This window comes from Canis lupus, chromosome 4, assembly GCF_003254725.2.
Source record: "Canis lupus dingo isolate Sandy chromosome 4, ASM325472v2, whole genome shotgun sequence".
Taxonomy (NCBI): domain Eukaryota; kingdom Metazoa; phylum Chordata; class Mammalia; order Carnivora; family Canidae; genus Canis; species Canis lupus.
This window is the reverse complement of record NC_064246.1, coordinates 76,294,462-76,316,767: the sequence shown is the minus strand read 5'-3', so window position 1 is coordinate 76,316,767 and position 22,306 is coordinate 76,294,462. Positions and strand designations below refer to the sequence as shown.

The window sequence follows — 22,306 nt, the reverse complement described above, 5'->3', positions numbered from 1 at the left end:
AAGACCCACCTGATTCTGGTTAGAGCAGGTTGCGATGTGACATGTGTCTGAAGCTGCACATGGGAAGAACCTGAGTGTCTGTTTTAGGGCCAGCAGTGGACGAACTATGGGGGACTGCAACAGGTGGAAACCAGAAAGGATGTGACAAAAGTGACAGGGAAAGGAGAGCTCATCGAGTGAGCCCTTGGGACCTGAGCAAAGAAAGCAAGGGACAGGCCTAGGCCTGAGCAGGATCTCGTCTGACTCCAGGCGCTTCTTTAAATATCTCTGACACTGAGCCTCATCTTCTCTAAAAATTTAATAGCTATCAAGTCCAAACCTGCCTGGTTTTCAAGGCCATTCTTTATCTAGTTCCACTGCGGTCACCCAACTCATCCACTTTCAACAGCAATTCACAACTCTGAGTTGACCAATCTCTGCACTCTAGCAGACATGCCTGTTTCTCCCTTCTGTTACCTCTCCCAAATTCTGTTCATTCTTAAAGTCAGCTGGGGATCTGCCTTAACTCCCAGAGCTTCCAGGAACACTGGCCCACCCTCACTGCCTGCCCACACCCCTGTCCCCATATGACTGAAATGTTTATCACTCAATTTATTTCAAAATTATGTATTATCTTTTATTGTTCTCTGCTTCATGTGTGCCAGTTTAGTTTCCATATCTAAAGTCACCCGATAGTTTCAATATATGCGGAAAATAAAAAATATATTTATTTATAAATTAAATAACCCTTGGTTACCAAATCATCTACTTAGTAATTTGAGTTTAGTTTCATATTATTTCACATATCTCATAAGTTAATTTTTCCACCCTAACATTCCTCCACATTTTAGAATTTTAAAGGAGAAATAAACATAATAGGAGAAAACTAGACAGATCTGAGCAACAAAGATGTGATTCTGAATGCTCATTTCAATATATGGCCTTTATTTATAGAAAAAGGCATTCTGGAAAGCAATTAATAGCCAGCAATGGAAAATGAAAAGAAAGAGTGAACCATTTATGGCTGTGGTGAAGAATTCATAATCTACTAGCCACCCAGACGCCCTTGACTAACACTATATTTAAAAAATATGTCTTTTAGAAGCTATTCTATACTGCATGTTGCTTTTTGTCAAATACACCAGTACTCCAAAAGTGTCTGTCATCATTCTTGGCGAGTGCATCAAGGAACAGAGGCCCTAGTTAACATGGTAACATGTTAATCCCTCAGACTTCTTGCCAACTTAATTTCGAGAAACCTAATAAACTGGTGTCCTGAGAAATGGTGGGAAAAAAGAAAAGAAATGGTGAGTTTTTAAAAAGAAAGAAATTAGTATTACCCTGTTCTTTTCCAAAAGTCAGTAAAACGAAATTAGTATTTTCTATGGCAGAGACTTTATTTTATTCCCAATAGTTCAAAGTACTATACAAGAAAATCTACTTGACATGGAAAGCCAGAAACTGCACCTGGGATGGGGACAAACCATATTTGGACTATCTTATGATTTTATTAAGAAATAAGACATCTTGTCAAAGAATAATAGCTGCTTTGAGTCATATACTATTTGAATGAAGTCATACTGGCCTAAGTTTCACTTTAATTTGTTTTATAAACTTTTAGGGAGACAAGAATTATGGCTAGGATTTTAATAACCACAAAGTTAGACTATTATTCAGTGTGTTAAAATACAAGGTCACATTTCTAAACAGGTTTACTCAATAGTGAGTCTGCCATCCAATAAATAATTTGCCCATATCCAGCATATGTTTTTCTGTATCTACACTGTGACTAAACACTGGCAAGGAGCCACAAACAAAAATGGGGATTAAATACCACTTTAGTTTATTATTACACTGGACAATTCCTAATCCAATGGTTTATCTGGAAAAAAAGGACAGAGTGAGTTGCTAGTCACTGCTGAGTGTAGCAGCAAAGCTTTTGTTCCCTCTTCTATTGTTTCTACATTCTTTAATCACCCTCTTTATAAATACTAGCAAGCTCTAAGAGGAAATGTTTACTGAGCAATAAACACTCCATTTGTTTTTGAGAACTAAATCAACAAAAGCATTATGAAATCTAGATTAACTATAACATTTATATAGCACATTTGGTCTGAGTAATTCAAAGCACTTTATAAAACATAACAGTCTCCCTGTGATAGTAATTACTGTAAGGTGTCCTTGACTCCAGGGAAAACCATCTTGGGCCGAGTCTAAGGGTAACTGCTACAGAAAGGGTATGGACATTTTCTCACCTTTGCATTCCAGGCCTCAACCAGTGACAGGTGAAGTAAAGCTAGAAGGGGTGCTGGAGATCAGCTGAACCTTCCACCCAATTCAGGAACTCCTTCTATTCATTACATCTACCTGTATACTTAGTGGGAGGAGAGGTCACAGAGCTACTATATCTGAGACCCACTGGAGCTAGGGATCCCAGTTTAAGCATCTCTGGAATTTAACCTGAAATATTTAGGCCAGCAAATCTACTTAGTGGAATTCACATATACTCAAGCATGTTTTATTGTCTTGAATTGAAGACACTTATATACAACTGATAGAAACTTTGTGACTACCATTTCTTTAAACAGAGACACTTATAATAGTCCATATGTGTCTCTCTCTCTTTGTTCCAATAGATTCTTAAACATTATGTCTATCAATGACTCAACCAATCAAAAAACAAAACGAAACAAGGCAGCTCATTTTTCCATTACCAGTCTTCTAGTCCCTCTTTCCCAAAGGTCTTACTGATAATACATGGATTACTTGAATGCGACCAAAAGCCTAATCCTTCAGAGACCCTTCTGTGGTAACAATTCATTGCAAATGGTATAAATTAAATATGATTATAAAACTGAGATTTATGTGATTAAATAGTAACATTTAAAAAAATTATGGGTGGTATATTCTTGCAAGATGATATCACTAAAGTTAATTATTTTATAGTTTTGATAGATTTTTTTTAAAAGATTTTATTTATTTATTTGACAGAGAGGGAAAAACAGAGAGCACAAGCAGGTGGAGCTGCAAGCAGAAGGAGAGGGAGAAGCAGGCTCCCTGCTCAACAGGGAGCCTGACTTTGGGCTCCATCCCAGGATCCTGGGATCATGGCCTGAGCCAATGGCAGATGCTTATGACTGAGCCACCCAGGAGCCCCTGGCAGGTTTTTATTTATTTATCTGAAGACTTCATGCCTTTCTGCAAATCCTAGCTGGTGCCAAATCAGATTAAGTAAGATACTAACCTGCTATTTAAACCTCTGCTGTTGGCTCTGACCATGACCCTTCTTAACATCCAAGTTTCCCTATTTCTAGGGAAAGGTAAACAATAACCTGAGATGAAAGTAATATCATGAATGGCATTCTTTCCTTTAATACTTATTTACTGAGCTTCTGCTCTGTAAATGGCACTATCTGCATAAAATAAAAGGAAATTTAAAAAAAAAGAGAGAGCAAGAGTAGGATAATAAACCTTCAAAATGCTTATAGTAAAGAAAATAAGGCCATAAAACAGGGTTCCAAGGCATTCCAGGGAAGAGCTGTACAATGCCTGTTGGCGTTGGAGGAAGGAAAAGAGTATGCCTGATTGCACAATGAGTGCCTCAGTCTTACTGGCATGTAAGCATCACAGGGAAAAGAAAGATGTGCCCAGGAAAGCAGCCTGGGGCCAGGTCACGGTTGCTGGGTTCAGATGGGGACGTTCAGACTTATCCAGTAGATGAGACATCACTGAAAGCTTTCAAGCAGGTTACAGCTAACAACTAGAATCGAGTCTTCAGAAATAGCAAGATGACTTACTTGCAGAGGCATTGTGAGAGTAGAACTGGCAAAATGTGGTCACTAACCGCAGTGCAGGATGGGCAGGGCTGGGAAGAGTGGTTTCCAGAAGGACCAGGAAAAGAATTCGATCAAGAGCCCCTCCCCTCAACCCTCTCTCTTGCCTGCCTAGCTCCTCCACATCCCCACTACCATGAGAAGCTCACCCTCTTTCCTTCCTCAAGCCTGAAGTTCTGAGCAAGCTGCTTGAGAAAAGATACAACCACTGACACTTGCAACTGGATAGTGTTTGCTTCAAAGATCTACAAACACTTCCAAGGAGCAGGGACAACTGCATCCCATTTTGTAATAGCAAACAAAGAAGGGAGAGGGCAAATCATTTCAAGTGAACTCAATTATTGAAGTGCACAACATAAAACTGACCTATAATCCCTAAACAACCACCAGGGCTATCCTCAGCCCCACAGCAGACTATGCATGTGTTGTTTTTGACCTTCAAAAAGTTATTTATGTTTGTAGCACTCATCTCACCTGAGGTAGTCACACCTCTTGGTGAGTGGGAGTTTTGTCTTACTTGCTTTAAATTCCTCTAAAATACCTACAAACTGCCTCGAACTCAAAAGGTACTAGATAAACATTCTGTTGAATAACATTTGTATGAAGATTCCTAAGTACGGCTCCCACAGCTGCACACAGCTGGGACTGACTGCCGGACAGCAGCAAACCAAAGCCACCGGAAAAACGAGGAGGCTCTTCCTAAACAGAAACTTGGGCTCAACTCTGTCATCAGCAATTTTAAATCAGGTACATACGTGGCAAGAGGCTCTCACCACAAGCAGCAAAGGACAAGAGATATTTGTTTATTCTCTATCATTTTCAACATGCTGAATTCAAAAATACAGCTTCTCAGATACAATTCCTTCTGCCACAGTGAGAAAGCCATTTCTTTTTGACAGAGCAAAAGGAAACCTAAATCAGGACATGTGAACAACGCTATCAAAAGACAATTATATACCAACAACTAGGGCTGGGATAGATGAGACAAAAATAATTTAAGTTCATGCCTTCATCACTGAAAAGTACACGTGTAGGGCATGTGTAGCCTTGCTAACAGGGCTGAAGGAAACTCAGGGTTCCACTTATTAAAATACAGAACTGGTCATCTGGAGACTCTACAATATAGCAGGGTAAAATGAAATCATGGCCACACTATCCCTGAGGGTGTGATTAAGGGCTCTTTTAATTAGACAGTTCTTTTCTGATCTTAGACTCTCACAGAATACCATAGTAAGGCGTATGATCATCTTCAAACAGGAATTTTAAAGTTTCATCCTGCCTTTCTTTTTACCTCTTGATTGAAGAGGAAGATAGTATGGCCTATGATAATTTCAAAAGAGCAACTCAAGGCAAGCCAATTTAAAAAGAAAGTGACAGATGAAAAAAAAAAAGGTAGAAAAGGAAGCTATGCTGGCTATGGCTGGTCATTCTCTTGGTTGTGGAGGCCAGTTATGAGCTATAGCAACTGTCAACTCTGTCACTTCTAACCCTGCTCTACTCACCTTTAATCAATCTAACCCCTGGAACCCAAGAGGGACAACAAGCCTGGCTATTCAACTTCTCAATGGCTTGTTTGAAAAAGAAATCTGCCCTCAAGTGATCTCTACTGGCTTCCAGAATATAACCTGCTGTGTTTCACACACAGATAAGCCTCCTGAGAGCGACATCAGAGCTTCATCAGCCATTAGGCATTTTGCTTTCCTTCAGTTTTCCATGGGTGTTAATGAGTTCAGACCCAGTCCACTTCCTTCCCAGATTCTTAGTGGCTCAAGGCCACACAAAAATAAGAATGTTAGTATATGAGGGTATCTCCAACCATTATAGAAGGCCAGTGTTATCCTAATAGTAAAACCATACAAAACATCACAGAAAAGGAAAACTACAGACCAGTAAACTCTTACGAATATAGACACAAAAATCCCAACACAATACTAACAGTTCATAGCATATAAAAAGGATTATATGCCATACCAAGTGAGATGAATCCCAGAAAAGCAAAGTTGGTTCAACATCCAAAAATCAATGAACATAATATACCATATGAGTAGAATAAACTGTAAAAAGCAGATGATCATGTCCATAGATGCCCCCCAGAAAAGCATTTAACAAAATTCCACACATTTTCATAATAAAAATATTCAGCAAACCAGGAACAGAAGGGAACTGCCTCAACCTGATAAAGGACATCTATGAAAAATACACAGCTAATATCATTCTCAATGCAAAAGAATGCTTTCCCCTAAAAATTTTAGGAAGATGACAAAGATCTATTCTTCTATTCAGTATTATACTGGAAGCTCTAGCCGGGGCAACTATGTTAAGAGAATGAAATAAAAGGCATCCAGCCTGGAAAGGAAAAAGTAAAACTATCTCTATTTGTAGGTAATATGATCACATACACAAAAAATATCCTAAGAAATCCACTAAAAAATTATAAAACTATTAGAGCTAACAAATGAGAAGTTTCATCAGAAACTTAGTATTAAAATGGCAATCATTCACGAACTGATTTGCAGATTGAACATAATCCCTATCAAAATCCCAGCTGGCTTCTTTGCAAAAACTGACAAACTAATCCAAAATTTCACATGGAAATGTAATGGATTCAAAATAGCCAAAATAATCTTGAAAAAAAACATAAGCTGGAGATCTTGCATTTCTTATTTTCAAAACTTACTATAAAGCTGCAGTAATCAAGAGAGTGGTACTACATAAAGACATACATACAGATCAGTGGAAAAGAACTGACAGATATAATCTCCTCATATACACCATTAATTAATTTTCAATAAGGTGCCAAGATAATGTAGTGGAAAATGACTAGACTTTTCAACAAATGATGCAGTCACAACTGGATATCCACAGCCAGAGAATGCAATTGGACCCCTATACCACACCATAAACAAAAATTAACTCAAAAGAGACCAAATCTCTCAATGCAAGAGAAAAAAACACTATAGAACTCTTTAAAAAGATGTAAATCTCTTATGATTTTACATTAGGCAATGACTTCTTAGACATGACACCAATGGCACAAGCAACAACAAGATGTAATAGATAAACTGGACTTCATCAAAACTTTTCTGCTTTGAAGGATAGTTTCAAAAGAATGAAGAAATAATCCACAGAATGAAAAAAAATTTTTTGCAAATTTGTATCTGATAAGAAACTCGTATATAGAATATATAAAAATTGTTATAAATCAGTAATTTTAAAAAGTCACAAAGGACCACATATTCTATGATACCATATTGTATCTGGAATATATAAAAATGATTATAAGTCAATAATTTTAAAAAGCTGGTCACAAAGGACCACATATTGTATGATACCATTAATACAAAATGTTCAGAATAGGCAAATCCATAAAGACTGAAAGTAGAATAGTGGTTGCTGAGGCCTGGGCAGACTCAGGGGAAATGGAGAGTATGGGTTTCTTTTCAGGATGCTGAAAACATTCTAAAATTAAGTAGTGATCATGATCACACCATTTTGTGACCATTTTAAAAATCACTGAATTGCATACTTTATTTTTACTTTTTTAAAGACTTTATTTATTTATTCATGAGAGTCATAGAGAGAGAGGCAGAGACTTAGGCAGAGAGAGAAGCAGGCTCCCTGCAATGAGCCCAATACAGGATTCATTCCAGGACCCCAGGATCATGATCTAAGCCGAAGACAGAGGCTCAACCACTGAGCCACCCAGGTGTCCCTGAATTGTACACTTTAAACAGGTGACTTATATGGTATGTGAAAGATATCTCAATAAAGCTGTTATTAACAAAAGCTACTTTACCTTGAGGGAGTTGGGTCATCTTGGCCAAGGCGTGACATAATATTTATTAAGGTGTTAATTCCTATTTAAAAAATAAACAAGTGAATACTATTAGAAGCATTCTAGGACCATGATCTGAAGAAAGAAAATTATCTATCTTACCCCATTTGACTTCAAAAGGCTTGATATTTGCATGTCTACAAGTCAACTTAGTTAATTAAAACACTTGATAGGAGCAAAAACTTTTTCTAGAAAACTCATTCATCCTTCTAATAATGCTCAAAGTAAATGCTGTTATGTATGGGTCAGAAAGCACTACACAATGAGAGCATGCAACAGTCACCAGGAAACTATTCCTGATGGGGATTTAATTTATAATAGGGAACACAGGCCAAAACACAAGAGTAGAATCCAAACATACCTTTTTTCCTCATGTGCATGTGATGAACTTTTCTATCTCCATATTTGGGCTGCCGAATTCCACAGTTAGATAAAGAATTCCTGGCATGATCAGGATTCATTCCAAAATTTAAGTGATGACTCGGATGAGTCATGGCCAGCTAAAATTTCAACAAAACAAATTTAGTCTTAAAAACTCAGCATAGAAGTGCCATCTTTATATCACCTCAAATAAAAGAGAAAAGAGATCTATCTATCCAGTCGAAATTTTAAGCCCTGATCTTTCCATCTTATATTCTCCAGGGTCAAATTTCTAGAGCTCTGGTACAAGCCCTTTCTAAAAGGAAACCCCAAAATCACATTTTTGAAGGAGAATTAGAACAGTCATCATCTGGAAAGAAGAGCCTGACAGAAGGGAAGACTGAAAGAAGAGATTCAGGTTTGACAGGCAAATTTTAGCTTTCATCTATTTCTTTAGGGACAGTGTCCCCCCCCAAAAAAAAAAAAAGTGAGAAAAAGTGTTTGGAAGTGGCAACCAGAATGGAGTAATGAAGACAGCAATGTTTCTTCTAAACATCCTCATCATCTCCCTGAATGGAGAATCTCAATGCTCCATTTGTAACCTGCAAGGTGAATTACTTTATTTTGCTATTATGCGAGTGTACAGGAAAGTAATTCTTACCTGTAACAGACAACGATCTTGGAAAGTATATCCTATCAACTTGTCTAGATGCATTAGGCATTGGTGGTAGCGGATATGATGGGTCAAAACAGGTAACATCATTGCATGCTAAGAAAAAAATTTCAATATGTTTAACTTTATAAAAAACTTACTGCTTCATTTATTTTACAACAAACAAGAACCATTTTTCCTATTCCAGATTTCAACTGCCAAAGCCATGAAACAGTTTATTGGCCGCATGGCATCCTTGCAAATTCCCTCTTGAGGGGTGGTGCATTATATTTGCTAAGAGTATAGTCTCTGGAATCACAATGCCTGCATCTGATTTCCTGCTGTGTCTCATTCATTGTGGGACTTGGCAGGGGAGTTATTTGAACTCTGTTTCCTCACCTACAGAATGGAGATAATCAGGATAGCTAGCCACTTTGGGGATGGGAAGGCAGTGGTTAAAAGGATTAAATGAGCGGATACAAAATACTGTTTAGTACAAAGCCTTAGCACTCACTCAAGTAGGAAAAGCCCTTCGTCATCAGTACTCAGTAGGGTAAGCTCAAGTAAGCCAGCAGAATTTCTGTGTCTCCTTGTGTATCTTTAATGCTAAGAGAATGGACCAGAACTCACAAATTCCGAAACTCTGTCAGGGTCAAGACACTTATGGGAACTAAGGAAAATGACTCTTCCCCAGAAAAATGCCTATGTGCACAAACATACCAAAAATGTATGCAATTTTAATGGGTTCACAGACCCCTAAAAGCCCACCACTATCCTCTAAGTAAGAACTTCCTAGGGGATCCCTGGGTGGCACAGCGGTTTGGCGCCTGCCTTTGGCCCAGGGCACGATCCTGGAGACCCGGGATCGAATCCCATATCGGGCTCCCGGTGCATGGAGCCTGCTTCTCCCTCTGCCTGTGTCTCTGCCTCTCTCTCTCTCACTGTGTGCCTATCATAAATAAATTTTAAAAAAAATTAAAAAAAAAAAAAAAAAAAGAACTTCCTAGCCAGATGATCTCAAAAAGCCATTCTAGGTTTAATACTTAATGATCTAATATTTCAAGGACAATTTTTATAAAACCACCAATACAGTTAAATCACCTGAGAACATAGAACTTTTACTTTTGTTTCAATCACTTTTCATTCGACTAAAGATTCCTTCCTTATTGGGAGATAATTTCATAAGAAGCATAGCCTTTTCTTTCTTTCTTTCTTTCTTTTTTTTAAATAAAAAAGAGTTCCCTAGAACTCAAGAGAAAGGAGGAGTCATTCTTATTCATCAGAACCTAGAGGCCGGGCACAGCCCACAGAATGACTGACATGTGCTTTATATCATTTTAGTCTTTGAAGTGTTTTCAAATGGTATTGTTTAAAAATACATGAAAATGGATTTGCTTGAAACTGCAGAAATCAGTTTCCTGTATTAACTCAATAAGGAAAGATTAGTGCTCCCAAGTAGGAACTCCAATCAAAAGGAAGTCCTTCTTTCCAGTTCAAGTCAATAAATACAGATTGAGCACCTCCTCATCCAAGGTTTACTACAGTTATGGAAGAGAAAAAGGATAAAGGCACATTCTTTGCCCTCAAGGGCTTACCAGAGATGTCATTGTGATCTGAATTACTGGCATTTTGTCCACTTTGTTTTTATAAGTGATGCATTAAAATATACAATAATACGTAAATAAAATGTGTGGCCAAAGGATAGTATCACTTTCCAGGCATTTAAATTGCAGAAAGCTCAACAGAGTTGATGCTTCTATTTCTACCTTTCTCAAGGCAGAAAGGTCATGAAGACTACACAATGCACTTATCTTTCTAAAGTATGAACTCAAACTGGTGAATCCTATATTTTTTTAATATCTCCACTGAGGGATGGATCATCACCTGTCAAGAAAATGACGCTCTTCATGGTATTATGCTAAGTGAAATAAATCAATTACAGAAAGACAAATACCATATGATCTCACTTACATGTGGAATCTAAAAAACAAAACAAAAAACAGAAACAAATAAATGAAATTTAAGTATACCAAAACGATACAGAGAACAAACTGGTGGTTTCCAGTGGGAAGAGTCGTGGGCTGGAGAATGGACAAAATGGATGAAGGAGATTAAGAGGTTCAAACTTTCAGTTATAAAATACATAAGTCACAGCGATGAAAAGTACAGAACTGGAAATATAGTCAATAGTGTTGTAATAATGTATGATGACAGATAGTGACTACACTTATGGTGAGCACTTATAACATATAGAATTGTTGAATCACTATGTTGTGCAGCTTAAACTGATAGAACACTGTATGCCAACTATACTTAATGAATTTTTTTAAAAAGGAAAGAACACCTTTTTTAGAGTACTCTGATGATTAAAAACTTATTATTAACATTTAGCCCAAATTTGTTTCTTCTGAAGATTTTTCCCTTTAACCTAGCTGTACCCCCAGAAACAAACAAAATAACACGTAACAGCAACATTTCCACATCTTCTCTTGGTTACCCTAAGTCTTATTTCCTTTAACCTTCACTCATGTGAAACAGCTTTGAGTTCCTTCACTACTTCCTCTAAACTTGCTCCAAATGGAACCAGTTTCTCTTTCCAGGTAAGAATACCTGGAAAGTATTTCTTGTGAATACCACTAAAAGGTATATATATATGACCCAAGTCCATCCTATAACCGAGACAACAAAGTCTTAATGTTACCTGCAAGACTGTTAAAATTTCTAGCTCTGTTTTTTTAAATTATCAATCTTTGCAATGTTAAAATATAATCGCTGAGCATCTCCCCTGAAACCCACCAACCCAGATCTGGCAAATGTTTTCATTAAAAAAAGCTTATTTATAGATTGTTTGGCAATGACTGTTATGTAGTTTTTTGTTTTTTAAGATTTTACTTATTTTACTTATTTTACTTATTTATTCATGAGACACACACACACACACACAGAGGCAGAGACACAGGCAGAGGGAGAAGCAGGCTCCCTGTGGGGAGCCTGATGCGGGACTTGATCCTAAGACCCCGACTTGATCCTAAGACCCCAGGATCATGACCTGAGCAGAAGGCAGATGCTCAACCACTGAGCCACTCAGGTGCCCCCATTATGTAGTTTTTAAAGCTATTTAAATTCTCTCATTAAAACTGAGCAAGTAGAATAGCAAAACAGAACTATAAACAATATGAACAGTTAGAATTAGACATTGTACCTCCGTAAATGCCTAAACAAGACAGGCTGAGGACAAAGACCCAAGGAGGTCTCAGCATCAGTGATCAAAAAGACAGGGAGCATAGCAGGGCTTCTGACCCTCCTAATAATGCAAGAACCCCCAAAATAACATATATTCATAAGAAATATGACCAAAACTGGAGAGGGCTCTGCAGAATCCAACCAACTGGGTAAGTACAAGAGGACTGTATAATCATGCCCAAGAAGCAGAGGCCCTCTATATGCTCAAAATTAAAAACTGAAGCTCCCTTCCAGGGTAAAGCCCCATGGTGTGAAGAAAGCGCTGGGAGTAAGTCACATTTAAGCAGGAGAGGAATAAAGGGCAAAAAAAAAAAAAGAGAAAGTCCAGATAAAATAGGGGCAGGAAGCAGCAGGGGAAGGTCTCACGTATCATGAGGCCATTTTTTTTTTTTTTTAATCACTTTGCAAAAGCAGCAGGAGGGGCTCTAGAACCATGAAAAGCTAATTTGGCTTATACCTCTTTCCTCAAAGTACAGGGAAATATTTCACTTACTTATACAACATTATTTAACTTGAAGAGCAAAGAAAAGAACCATGATCAAATTCTACCCAAGGATTTTATCAGGAAACAGAGAAAAGGAATAGAATAAGTTTCCTCCAGTAATTTTTTAAAAAGCCAGAAAAACATGCCAACAAAACAGACGAAAGCTGTAACCTAACATTTCAAAACATGCTAAACAAAATCAAGAAAGCAACAGAAGCTATAAAAAAAAACTACAAATAAATATTAATTATATAAATATAATATATAATATATATATAATATAATAAGTTATAGTAATTCAGAAATGAAATGACTGGATGAAAGGAAGATTTGAAAAGAAGTTACAAAACTCAGGGAAAAGTGTGTGTGTGTGTGTGTGTGTGTGTGTGTGTGTGTGCTTATATTAAAAAAGAAAATTAAATCATTTCTAAAAGATGGCTACCCTTTGGAATATGGGATGGCAAGAATGGGGTAGAAGAAAAGAGATACAAATTAGATTTTTAAAACAGACTTGGCTTTGTAAACCTGAGTTTGAAATTATGGTAAATATTTTACAGAATTATAAAATAATATTTAATTTTTAAAAGAAATACTTAAAATCGAAAGTCAAATGAAATAAATGAATCTGTGTAACCAGTTCGTAGTATAAGCGTAAGTGACCTAAAACACAGTATTCTGAGAGTGCATGCTTTGTGTGATATAACTGTAGATAATCACAGACAAAAAGGAATACCCTCAAACAAACAAACAACTACTTCCCGTAATCATTTTGTTGGTGTAGCCATTAATATTGTTATTCTGGGACTACTGTTTATGTATTACAGAATAAATCAAATGAGTAATTTATCTTGGTGCTATATGGAATCCCTATATGGGATCAGTACCAAAGAGAAGATTCTTTTTTTCAAGTATTCTAATTAATAAATGCAAAAATAAAGAATTAAAAGATCACTTTGGCAGCTCTTAATGAATACTGGGTCTAGGTCATTATTCATCAGTGACTAATAATGTCACACACAAAAAAAGAGACCACGGATGCATCTAGAGGGTATTGTTAAGTGAATAAGCCAGACAGAGAAAAACAAAAAAACTCTGTGATTTACTTTATGCAGAATCTAAAAAACAAAATGAATGAACAAACAACAAAAGTCAAACAGACTCATAAATACAAAAAACATATTGGAAAAAAAAAAACAAATTGGAGGCTACCAAAGAGGACAGAGCTAGGAGAATGGATGAAATGGGTAAAGGGAATTAAGAAGTATAAACTCCCAGTTATAAAGTAAATAAGTCACAGAGATAAAAAGTACAGCACAAGGAATATTGTCAATAAAACCATAATACACTTACCATGGTATTTCATAATGTATATGATTGAGAAGAAATACATTCTAGTTTGAAGACTTATTTCTTCAACTGAAAATTGGTCAGATTTCTATGAACAGAATTCATTCTCTAAAAGAACTATTAAATATTTGGATAATCACTTATTATAAAAATGGAGAGAGAGAGAGAAACTACACTACCACCTATGAAAAAGTTGTGCAAAAAAATAAACTTACATCTGATCACTGACACCAACAGAACTTCTGATGCTGGAAACATTCTGCACCTCCGCTGCTGTAATAGGCACTGGCCAGATGTGTCTATAAAGTGCTTGAAATGTGGCTAGGACAGCTAAGAACCAAATATTTTATTTCATTTAATTCTATTTAAATTAAATTTAATAGCCACATATGGTCAGTGGTATTGTACCAGACAGCAGTTTACAACAATTTACAGGAAATATAGGGGAGAGAAGCACATGTTAAACAATACCATGACGTCGCAATCAGCATATTAGACCTTAGAACAGATTTGCAAGGAAAACAAAGGGAAAAATGCAATGAGAACCTAAAGAGTAAAGAGACTTAAAACACATCAGCTCATCACAATGTACAGACCTTGTCTGAATGCCTATTCAAGCAAACTGAAACAGATCTAGCAGACAATCTGGAAAACATGAACAGTGACTGTATGTGATGTCATAGAGATGCTGCTGGTAACAACTAACGTTGTGTGAGGATGGCAAAGTGCTCACTACACTTTTTTCTTTCATCATGTAGATGTTCGAAATTTGCATAATAAAAATGTAACTTTAACAGTTCTCTATCAGGCCAGTTAGCCTTCAAGCAAAATCTGCTTCTCTTCCTTTAGAAGAAGCACTATCTCTAGTTTAAAAAAAAAAAAAAATGAACTATCTCACATGGCCCCCAAATTTGTTAGCAGTAACTATGAAGCCATATGTCTCTCAGAGGTATAAATCTCCATTTCCTCCCCAAGTTCTAACTTAGAAAATGATTCCTTTGAATGTGTTGTCCAAAACCTCTTAATCTCTCGATATTTTTCTTCAGCGTTCAGTCACCCCTTGGTAGATCACGAAGTGAGAATGTCAGTTAGTGCGATATTGCATGGCAGCCTTCTATTGCATTCCAGAGTCACTGCGTGAAGACATCACAGCTATTAATGAGTCCAAAAACAGCCCTATGTCTACTCAGTACAAATACCAACTGTCACAGCTCAGCTTGTCTTCCTGGCGCCAAGGGCAATTCTCCACACACCTGGACCTCTGTAGTTTGCTCAGGGAGTTAGCACCCCCAGGTACGGCATAACCTTATAAGGGTTATATAACCATAATGGTAGTGCATTCCTTGCGCCTTTTTTGAGGTCTGTTTGTCACCTTTATCCATTCCCCATTCTATGGTTCAGCTTACGGATTCTCACGAACCACCTCCTTACTACAGCAGAGGATACCAGTACCTGCTTCTATAAGATACCAATTCAACCTCGGTGGGCAGGACCCCATTCTTAAAATACAGATCCTGTAGCAACATGCTGCCTTTCTTCCTTTTCTGAGGCATACTTGAATTTTTCAGCCTCAGTTTCAAGTTTTATTTTTTTATTTTTATATATATATTTTTAAAGATCTTATTTATTTATTCATGAGACACACACACACACACACACAGCGAGAGAGAGAGAGAGAGAGAGAGAGAGAGAGAGAGAGAGAGAGAGGCAGAGACACAGGCAGAGGGAGAAGCAGGCTCCATGCAGGGAGACTGACGCGGGACTTGATCCTGGGTCTCCAATCAGGCCCTGGGCCAAAGGCGCTAAACCGCTGAGCCACCGGGGCTGCCCCAGTTTCAGGTTTTAATTCTTGCTTTTGGCCCCCGTATTTCCTAGAAGTCACTCTAATAAACAGCAACACAGAAAAAAACCTTTCAATAGTTTTGTCTCTATACAGTTTCAAGTTCTGCATTTAGTTCACGTGTAATTACAGGTTCCAGGCCCAGCCCTGGATTTCCATCCTCCTAACATTGGTTGGGGCATCAGGTAGAATTTTCTAACCACATAAAAACCCTAATAACTTCTCTGGTTGGGAAATTATACTTCTAGAAGAAGAGGCTGGTACTTAGGTTTCTCTACCTTAGATTTATCAAAACAAGTTTTATCTCCAGCAGCAGCCAGGTAACATCACAAGGCTTTTGCCAGCAACCTACTGGCAATTATTACCAATGAACAGTAGGTTCTGTATCAATGAGTTAGCAAATAGAGAATCCCTCCCCTATCCCCACCCCTGAAGATTTTAGAGAAGTGCTTTTTTTTCCTTAAAATTAAGTACGAGTCTGTTACAGGCTTTAAGATTATTCAAGAGGGATCCCTGGGTGGCGCAGCGGTTTGGCGCCTGCCTTTGGCCCAGGGCGCGATCCTGGAGACCCGGGATCGAATCCCACATCGGGCTCCCGGTGCATGGAGCCTGCTTCTCCCTCTGCCTGTGTCTCTGCCTCTCTCTCTCTCTCTCTGTGACTATCATAAATTTAAAAAAAAAAAAAAAAAAAAGATTATTCAAGATTATTATTTAACTATTATTTCTCAGATTCTTCTCCTTCAATACCAAACATACTAAATGCCTTTATTTTGAAGGTTTTAAACTGCATTATTACATGCCAGGTGCCATCTTATTTGAGGAACACATACAAAAAAGAAACATTTATTCCAGGATAAGAAATTAAATAAAGCCAACATTACTGGTAAAAAATAGGAGGATTGGAAACTGGAAACATGGCTTCTAAACAGATGGCAGTTGTCTTTGGAAGAGGGGGAGTCCTACAGAGGAAGGGACTATTATTAGATCAAGGAGTATTCACCTTGGCAGGAGTTTTAATCAGGATCCAATTTCTCTGACCATTTAGTCAAAGGAACTGAGTGTTTTTGCCAGCCAGTCTCCAAACAGAATGTAAAATATAATACATGTAGATCTGATAACCTCGTCCTCTGGCTGCTTCTCATCTAAGAAGTCAGCGTAAGATATTTGTGTCACAGCTGAAGAACACAGAACTGCAATGGAACAGATGATTCTGCACCCGTATGCATGCATGTCGCCAAAAGAGAGGAAAGCGGGCTCGATGCTTTAAACAAAATTGTGTTCAGTGGAACAGAACTGCCTCAGGGCCTGCTACACAGGGTGGAAATCAAGTACAACGGGAGAACTCCCTCCATACCCACCACCCACCAATCAGTTATTTTTTTTTATCTTTTTACAAATTAGGGCTCTACAGAATTTTGTTTTTAAAAAAAAGTTCAAAGTTAACCAAAAACACAAGTTTAAAATTCACTGAGCTGAAAGATCTCTAAGGTCCCTTCCAGTTAATAATGCTCTACAATTTTATGATGTCTCTATCAACTCTGACTTATCATTGAGAGGACCAGATTTTGAGCAGATTGTTGAACATTCTGCTCATGGTTTTGTTTTAAGATTTTATTTATTTATTTGAGAAGGAAAGAGAAAGATGAGAGAGAGAGAGAGAGATCACAAGCAGAAGGGAGGGGCAGAAGGAGAGGGAGAAGCAGGCCCCTCACTGAGCAGGGATCCTGGGAATCATGACCTGAGCCAAAGGCAGAGGCTTAACTGAGCCACCCAGGCACCCTCTGCTCATCATTCTTATGCTGTCTATCTTAGGATGACATTATGTTTGTTTTGGAGGAAAATAAAAATTAGATAATATAGCGTCAAGGTCCTAAGAAAAAATCAGCAGAAGATACTCATTTCTGAATACTTAGAGTAAAAAATTAAAAAAAAAAAATTGGTCAGTTAGCAAAATAACTGACAACTTGGTAGATACAGCTGGCTGCCACTATAGAGAATTAATTCTCCATCTAGTAACATGGCATCAACAGTAGTCCATCTTAACACAAAAATATATAGCTCTGGAATCACAATGTAAATGAATCACCTAGCAGTACCTTTAATAATAAGATTAAATCCCACTGTTCAATATAATAATTAAATGCCAACACTGACTTAAAGAAAAAATACCTCATTATGATGAAATAAATACCCAAGACTGCTTGAACGTATTACCAAACACATGCTACACAAAACAAGAGTGAGTGGAAGCCTGTAAGCATTCTTCCCAAAGGCTGAACATGGCACACTACACTACCTGACCTGACCCCTGCCTGGGTGACCTCCTCGCCTTTACTATAATTCCCATGGAGCACAACCAGTATCAATCATAACAAGAGAATTGAGTGAAGAGTCAGAGAATATGTTGGGTTTTAGGGGTCTCTAATATATTATAAATTCCACTCATAGGGAAAACAAAAATAGTTATTAGTGAGAGTTATATATAGTTGAAATGTTCCTCTATTAGTTCATCTAAGGAAAAAATCTGTTATCATTTGACTCAAATATGAAATTCATACTGATTTTGTTCATTAATGCCTTCAGTTCTCTGCAATGTAAGTTTGACTCATCAGTCTGGAAAGTCTGTACACATCATCTTCAGGAGTCTGCCTGTACAGCTGCTGGAATCGCTCTTTTGACAAGCGCCCACACGCATTGCACACAGGCAGATGCATTTGAAAAACACACTTGCCTTCACTCAACAGGCAGAGACAGAATTTAGCATTACTAAGTAACTGCCCCCCAACTCATCCTACCACCGTGCACATGTATGCATGCATTCATGCAGGGGCACACACACGCACACACACACACAGCTAAACAAGATGAAAACTGACACAAAAACAAAACCCAAACAATAGAAAACAATTTATGGTTGGTGTTCCATTTAGCTACAAGATTGTATGTTCTGTAGCAACTCATCTCATCCGCATTAGGAAAACTTCAGTGGCAGATGCCTTTTAAAGAGATATATAGGTATAAATGTGTTCTTAGAGGCGTCATCACCTGACAGACATCAGAACGGATGCCAGTTTTCCAAAATCCTTGACTACTTAGCTCCACTGTTACTTCTCGCCTCATTGTATTCTTCTGTCGTATTTTTTGGAGTGCTTCCTAGAAAAGAACTCATTATGATGAGTAAACTGACAGCTGTAAAGCAATATTAAGCCAAACATCAAGCATTGGAAAATAAGCTGGATTCATTCAATATCACCCTTACATTCAGGTATTCAAACCTCTTCATGTTAAATTATAATATTTTATTTGAAATGAAGGCCAGGATGCTCAAAGCCTTGGGTATATGCCAGCCTTTCCTGGTACCTAGATATGAAAAAATCTAAACCAAATCGACCATTCTGGTGAGTTCAAACAAAAAATGCCCCTTTGCTGATAAAAGAAACAACATGTGATGTTTGAGACTTAAAATCAGCATGTAAAAATTATATTTATATCAAGCCTTATGTTAAGCATTTACATCTAAGAAAGACAATCAGTAAACTAATCTGCAACCCACATAATTCTAAAAGCTGTCTTCTCATTTGCAAAACCCTTACAAAACCTCTTGCAGCAAGGGTACCTTTTTATTTAAAAAAGACAATGATTTAAAACTTCTGCAAGATATAAAGGAGCTGACTCTTCCCTTTTACCTCCCTTCAAATAATTAATTATAAAAATAATTTTATATTTGTACACTTATTCAATAAAAATCTCATAAGAGTTCATAACAACAGGAACTATCACACCACCTGCCTCATTAAATGCCTACTACAGATCAAACACCATCGGAGGAAAGTTAAACGGAGTATTTCAGAAGTCCACACAACCACCTTTTTTTCCCAGATGCACCAACAGAAACAAATTTCAGTCATCCTCCCTTAATCTAGTTCTCTCTTTATAATGAAGCTATCTGGCTCAAGTCACAGGAAGTGACTGGACCAGAATTCAAACACTTTTCCCAGCTTCAAAGCCTTGCTCTCTAACACTGCCCAAAGCAAAATAAAACCTCAATGAAACAAAATTTATGTTGATACTGAATTGATTTATTCTTAAAAATGATCCTGGAGTACAGGGATAATACTACCCATTAGTAAAAAATATGGACTTTGGGACATAAAACCTTATGAAAGAAGTTTACCCTACTAAACTAACAGACATATGGAAGACATATGAAAGGCAATCTTTTACGACCTTAAGTACAAGAAATTTGAGCAAGACCCAAGTTGTGTTATGTACAGTCTAATTAACAATAAAAGGTTGACCCAGCAATTTTAAAATTTGAAAAATCTCTATAAGATATATTTATTCCCAATGGTAGGAATCCATTAAGAAAGAGGCCTTTTTTGGTGTGGTGGTGGTGGTGGTGGTGATAATGCTCCTCTAGATACTAAAAGATGAAAAAAATATCAATCTGTATACTAATGTGAGGAAAGAAAAGTGTATTTTTAAAAGTGTTTTTCCATTTTATTCTAGAAGTATGGTATAATGCAATAATCTTGAAATAAACATGAAACACATCAACATTAATCCCAGAAGAACAGGATTTGATACCAACCTCTCTTTGTGCCAGCTTCTGTTTGTCAGTTTGTTTAACTTTGGGACTATTTGCTAGGAGGTGGCGAAGTTTCACATAACTCTTCCACAGTTTCTGGTACCTAAGGAAAAGGACAGACAGACATCTCAGAAAAAAAGTAGGAGAATCTGAAATGCAATAAAACCAGCTGTTTTAATAGGCCTGCTGAATCATAAATTACATTCTTTAGATATCCTTAATGGCAACAAACCTTCATTCTAAGGAAGCATATGATCTGGGGACAGTGGGGCAGGATGACCGAGAGTCATCTGGAACCTAGTGGTTAAGTTGATAATTTTAAGTCTGTGTTGAAAATGAGGTACCCTATAAGTGCCCGAATCTCTGTGGAAAGAATTCATAGACACATAAAAACCAACAGAAACACGTATTATTTCTCATCATTACCTATTTTATTTAAATATGTACTTTCTGATGTTATTGAAAGAAAGACTTCTTACTTAACAAGGACTGTTGGTCTCTGAACTGCCTACATTGAAAACAGAAGTTGAAGAGTATTAGAAAAGAGAATCCCACTTGTGTCAATACCCGAGCTCTACAGCTGTATCCGTTTCTCCACTGGAGAAGGAAAAAGACAAATGGTGTGCATCCATTTGTATTTACCATGACAAAAATAAGCATATTTGCTGCAGCATATCACAAATATGTGATAAGCTGGATCAGACTAAAGGATCTTGTTAAAACATCCTGGGAATGAAGAGAAATGCAGTCCTGCAGCAGCACATAGTCCTGCCACCTGAGAATCCACGAGAGCCTATCACATTCTACTAACATTTGTGACAAGAAGGGACTTTCAATGAATTTTCTGTCCCTATTAAAACTGCTCCTTTCTTGGCCTTAGCTGGGTCTCTCCTTTTTGGTAACAATTTTTTAGAGAATGGAGGAAAGAAAGAAGTACTTACACAGTGCCTGGTTCACTGCTTCATACTTTTATCCAAAGGGGGGAAAAAAAGAACAAAACCCTTTAGCCTCTTCTAATGTATCAGCCAGAAATGTATTTATGAATTGAAAATCTCCCATGCCCTTTTCTCCCATTTTGAATCCTTAAAAAAAAAAATTAAGTCAAGAAGCTGTTTGTTTGTTTAACGAGGTAGGAAATCCAAACACTTCTGAAGAATATAATGGTACTATTTCCATTCCCACACATCCTCATCTTCTCCCAGAAAAACACTAACAAGAAGTTGGAAAAACTCAAATGTGCAAAGTAACATCAACTCTAAGTGTCAGAAGTCATGCCTTCTCCTTACAACACAACCCTTGACTTTGCATGGGATCTTGAGCTCTTATTAAGATGCCTCCCAAAATAGAATTCTGCATAAATCCAGCAGTGCTAGGAATCAACATGGTGCTACTTTCCTCTAGAGAGCACTGAAAAAATAAATAATAATAACAATAAATATTATAATGATGAACGAAGGAAAAGTTCCTTAAAGGTTAAAAATATATGGGACTCATGTTGACCAAAATTGCCAAGGATAATCTAATGAGTAATAATTTCCTGCAGTCAAATCGAAAGAGAAAATAATTTTTCAGGAGCTACTAAAACTTGTTTCATTTGGTAACCTAAATTTGGAATCATGGCTCATTTCCGGTCTTAATTTTTTAATAAAATATCCACTCAAGGGTATTCCCCTGCTAATTCAGCTGTTAGTAGAAGGTGAAATTGGCTAAGACAAACACCGAGAAATATCTTACTGTGGGTCTCCTGCATAACTCAACTGTGCAGGGCGTATCCCAAAGTGGACGATAATCGGAAAGGTAATCACATCAGGGTTGAACTGTTCACGATCCAGTTGATCAATGCGGACAGAGCTAGGTTTCTAGAGAGAAAAATCAAAGCCATTTATTCCCATAAGAAGTCTTTCAGTATTGACTTTAACCTTCCTAATGAAGAACTTAAGCGGATTTTTTCTGGGAAAGCCTCATCCCCCAAGGGAAAATGTCACTTAAAACCCGTTAATCATAGCGGCTATACTAGATAAAAACTATAATGTCATCCCTGTAAATGAGTCTATGCCATTTGGAATAATGAACAATGATTTTGTCCTTTTTTGCAGTCCACATAGAAACCTTTAAAAATTAAACTTTTAAAAGGACACCTAGCCA

The 22,306-nt window shown here is 37.3% G+C and overlaps 1 protein-coding gene and 1 long non-coding RNA gene across 9 annotated transcripts in view; one reads left to right on the top strand and one right to left on the bottom strand.

The window, feature by feature from the left end:
* The window catches only part of DROSHA (drosha ribonuclease III), a 121,277-nt gene that overhangs the window by 38,505 nt on the left and 60,466 nt on the right, over window positions 1-22,306 (bottom strand). For 7 of the 8 annotated variants that reach the window (XR_004815002.2, XM_025436477.3, XM_049109408.1 and 4 more), the window contains 6 exons: window positions 21,896-22,020; window positions 20,165-20,264; window positions 18,619-18,726; window positions 8,669-8,776; window positions 8,009-8,147; window positions 7,609-7,669 (listed from right to left, as the gene is read on the bottom strand). Coding sequence is in view for 7 of the 8 variants with exons in the window: in XM_025436477.3 (XP_025292262.1) it covers window positions 7,609-7,669; window positions 8,009-8,147; window positions 8,669-8,776; window positions 18,619-18,726; window positions 20,165-20,264; window positions 21,896-22,020 (641 nt within the window). In the remaining variant the exon portion in view is untranslated. The remainder of the gene's footprint in view (window positions 1-7,608; window positions 7,670-8,008; window positions 8,148-8,668; window positions 8,777-18,618; window positions 18,727-20,164; window positions 20,265-21,895; window positions 22,021-22,306) is intronic. The other variant, XM_025436479.3, reaches the window with a different exon arrangement.
* The window catches only part of LOC112652851 (uncharacterized), an 84,771-nt gene that overhangs the window by 26,823 nt on the left and 35,642 nt on the right, over window positions 1-22,306 (top strand). The gene's annotated exons all lie outside the window — the stretch shown is intronic.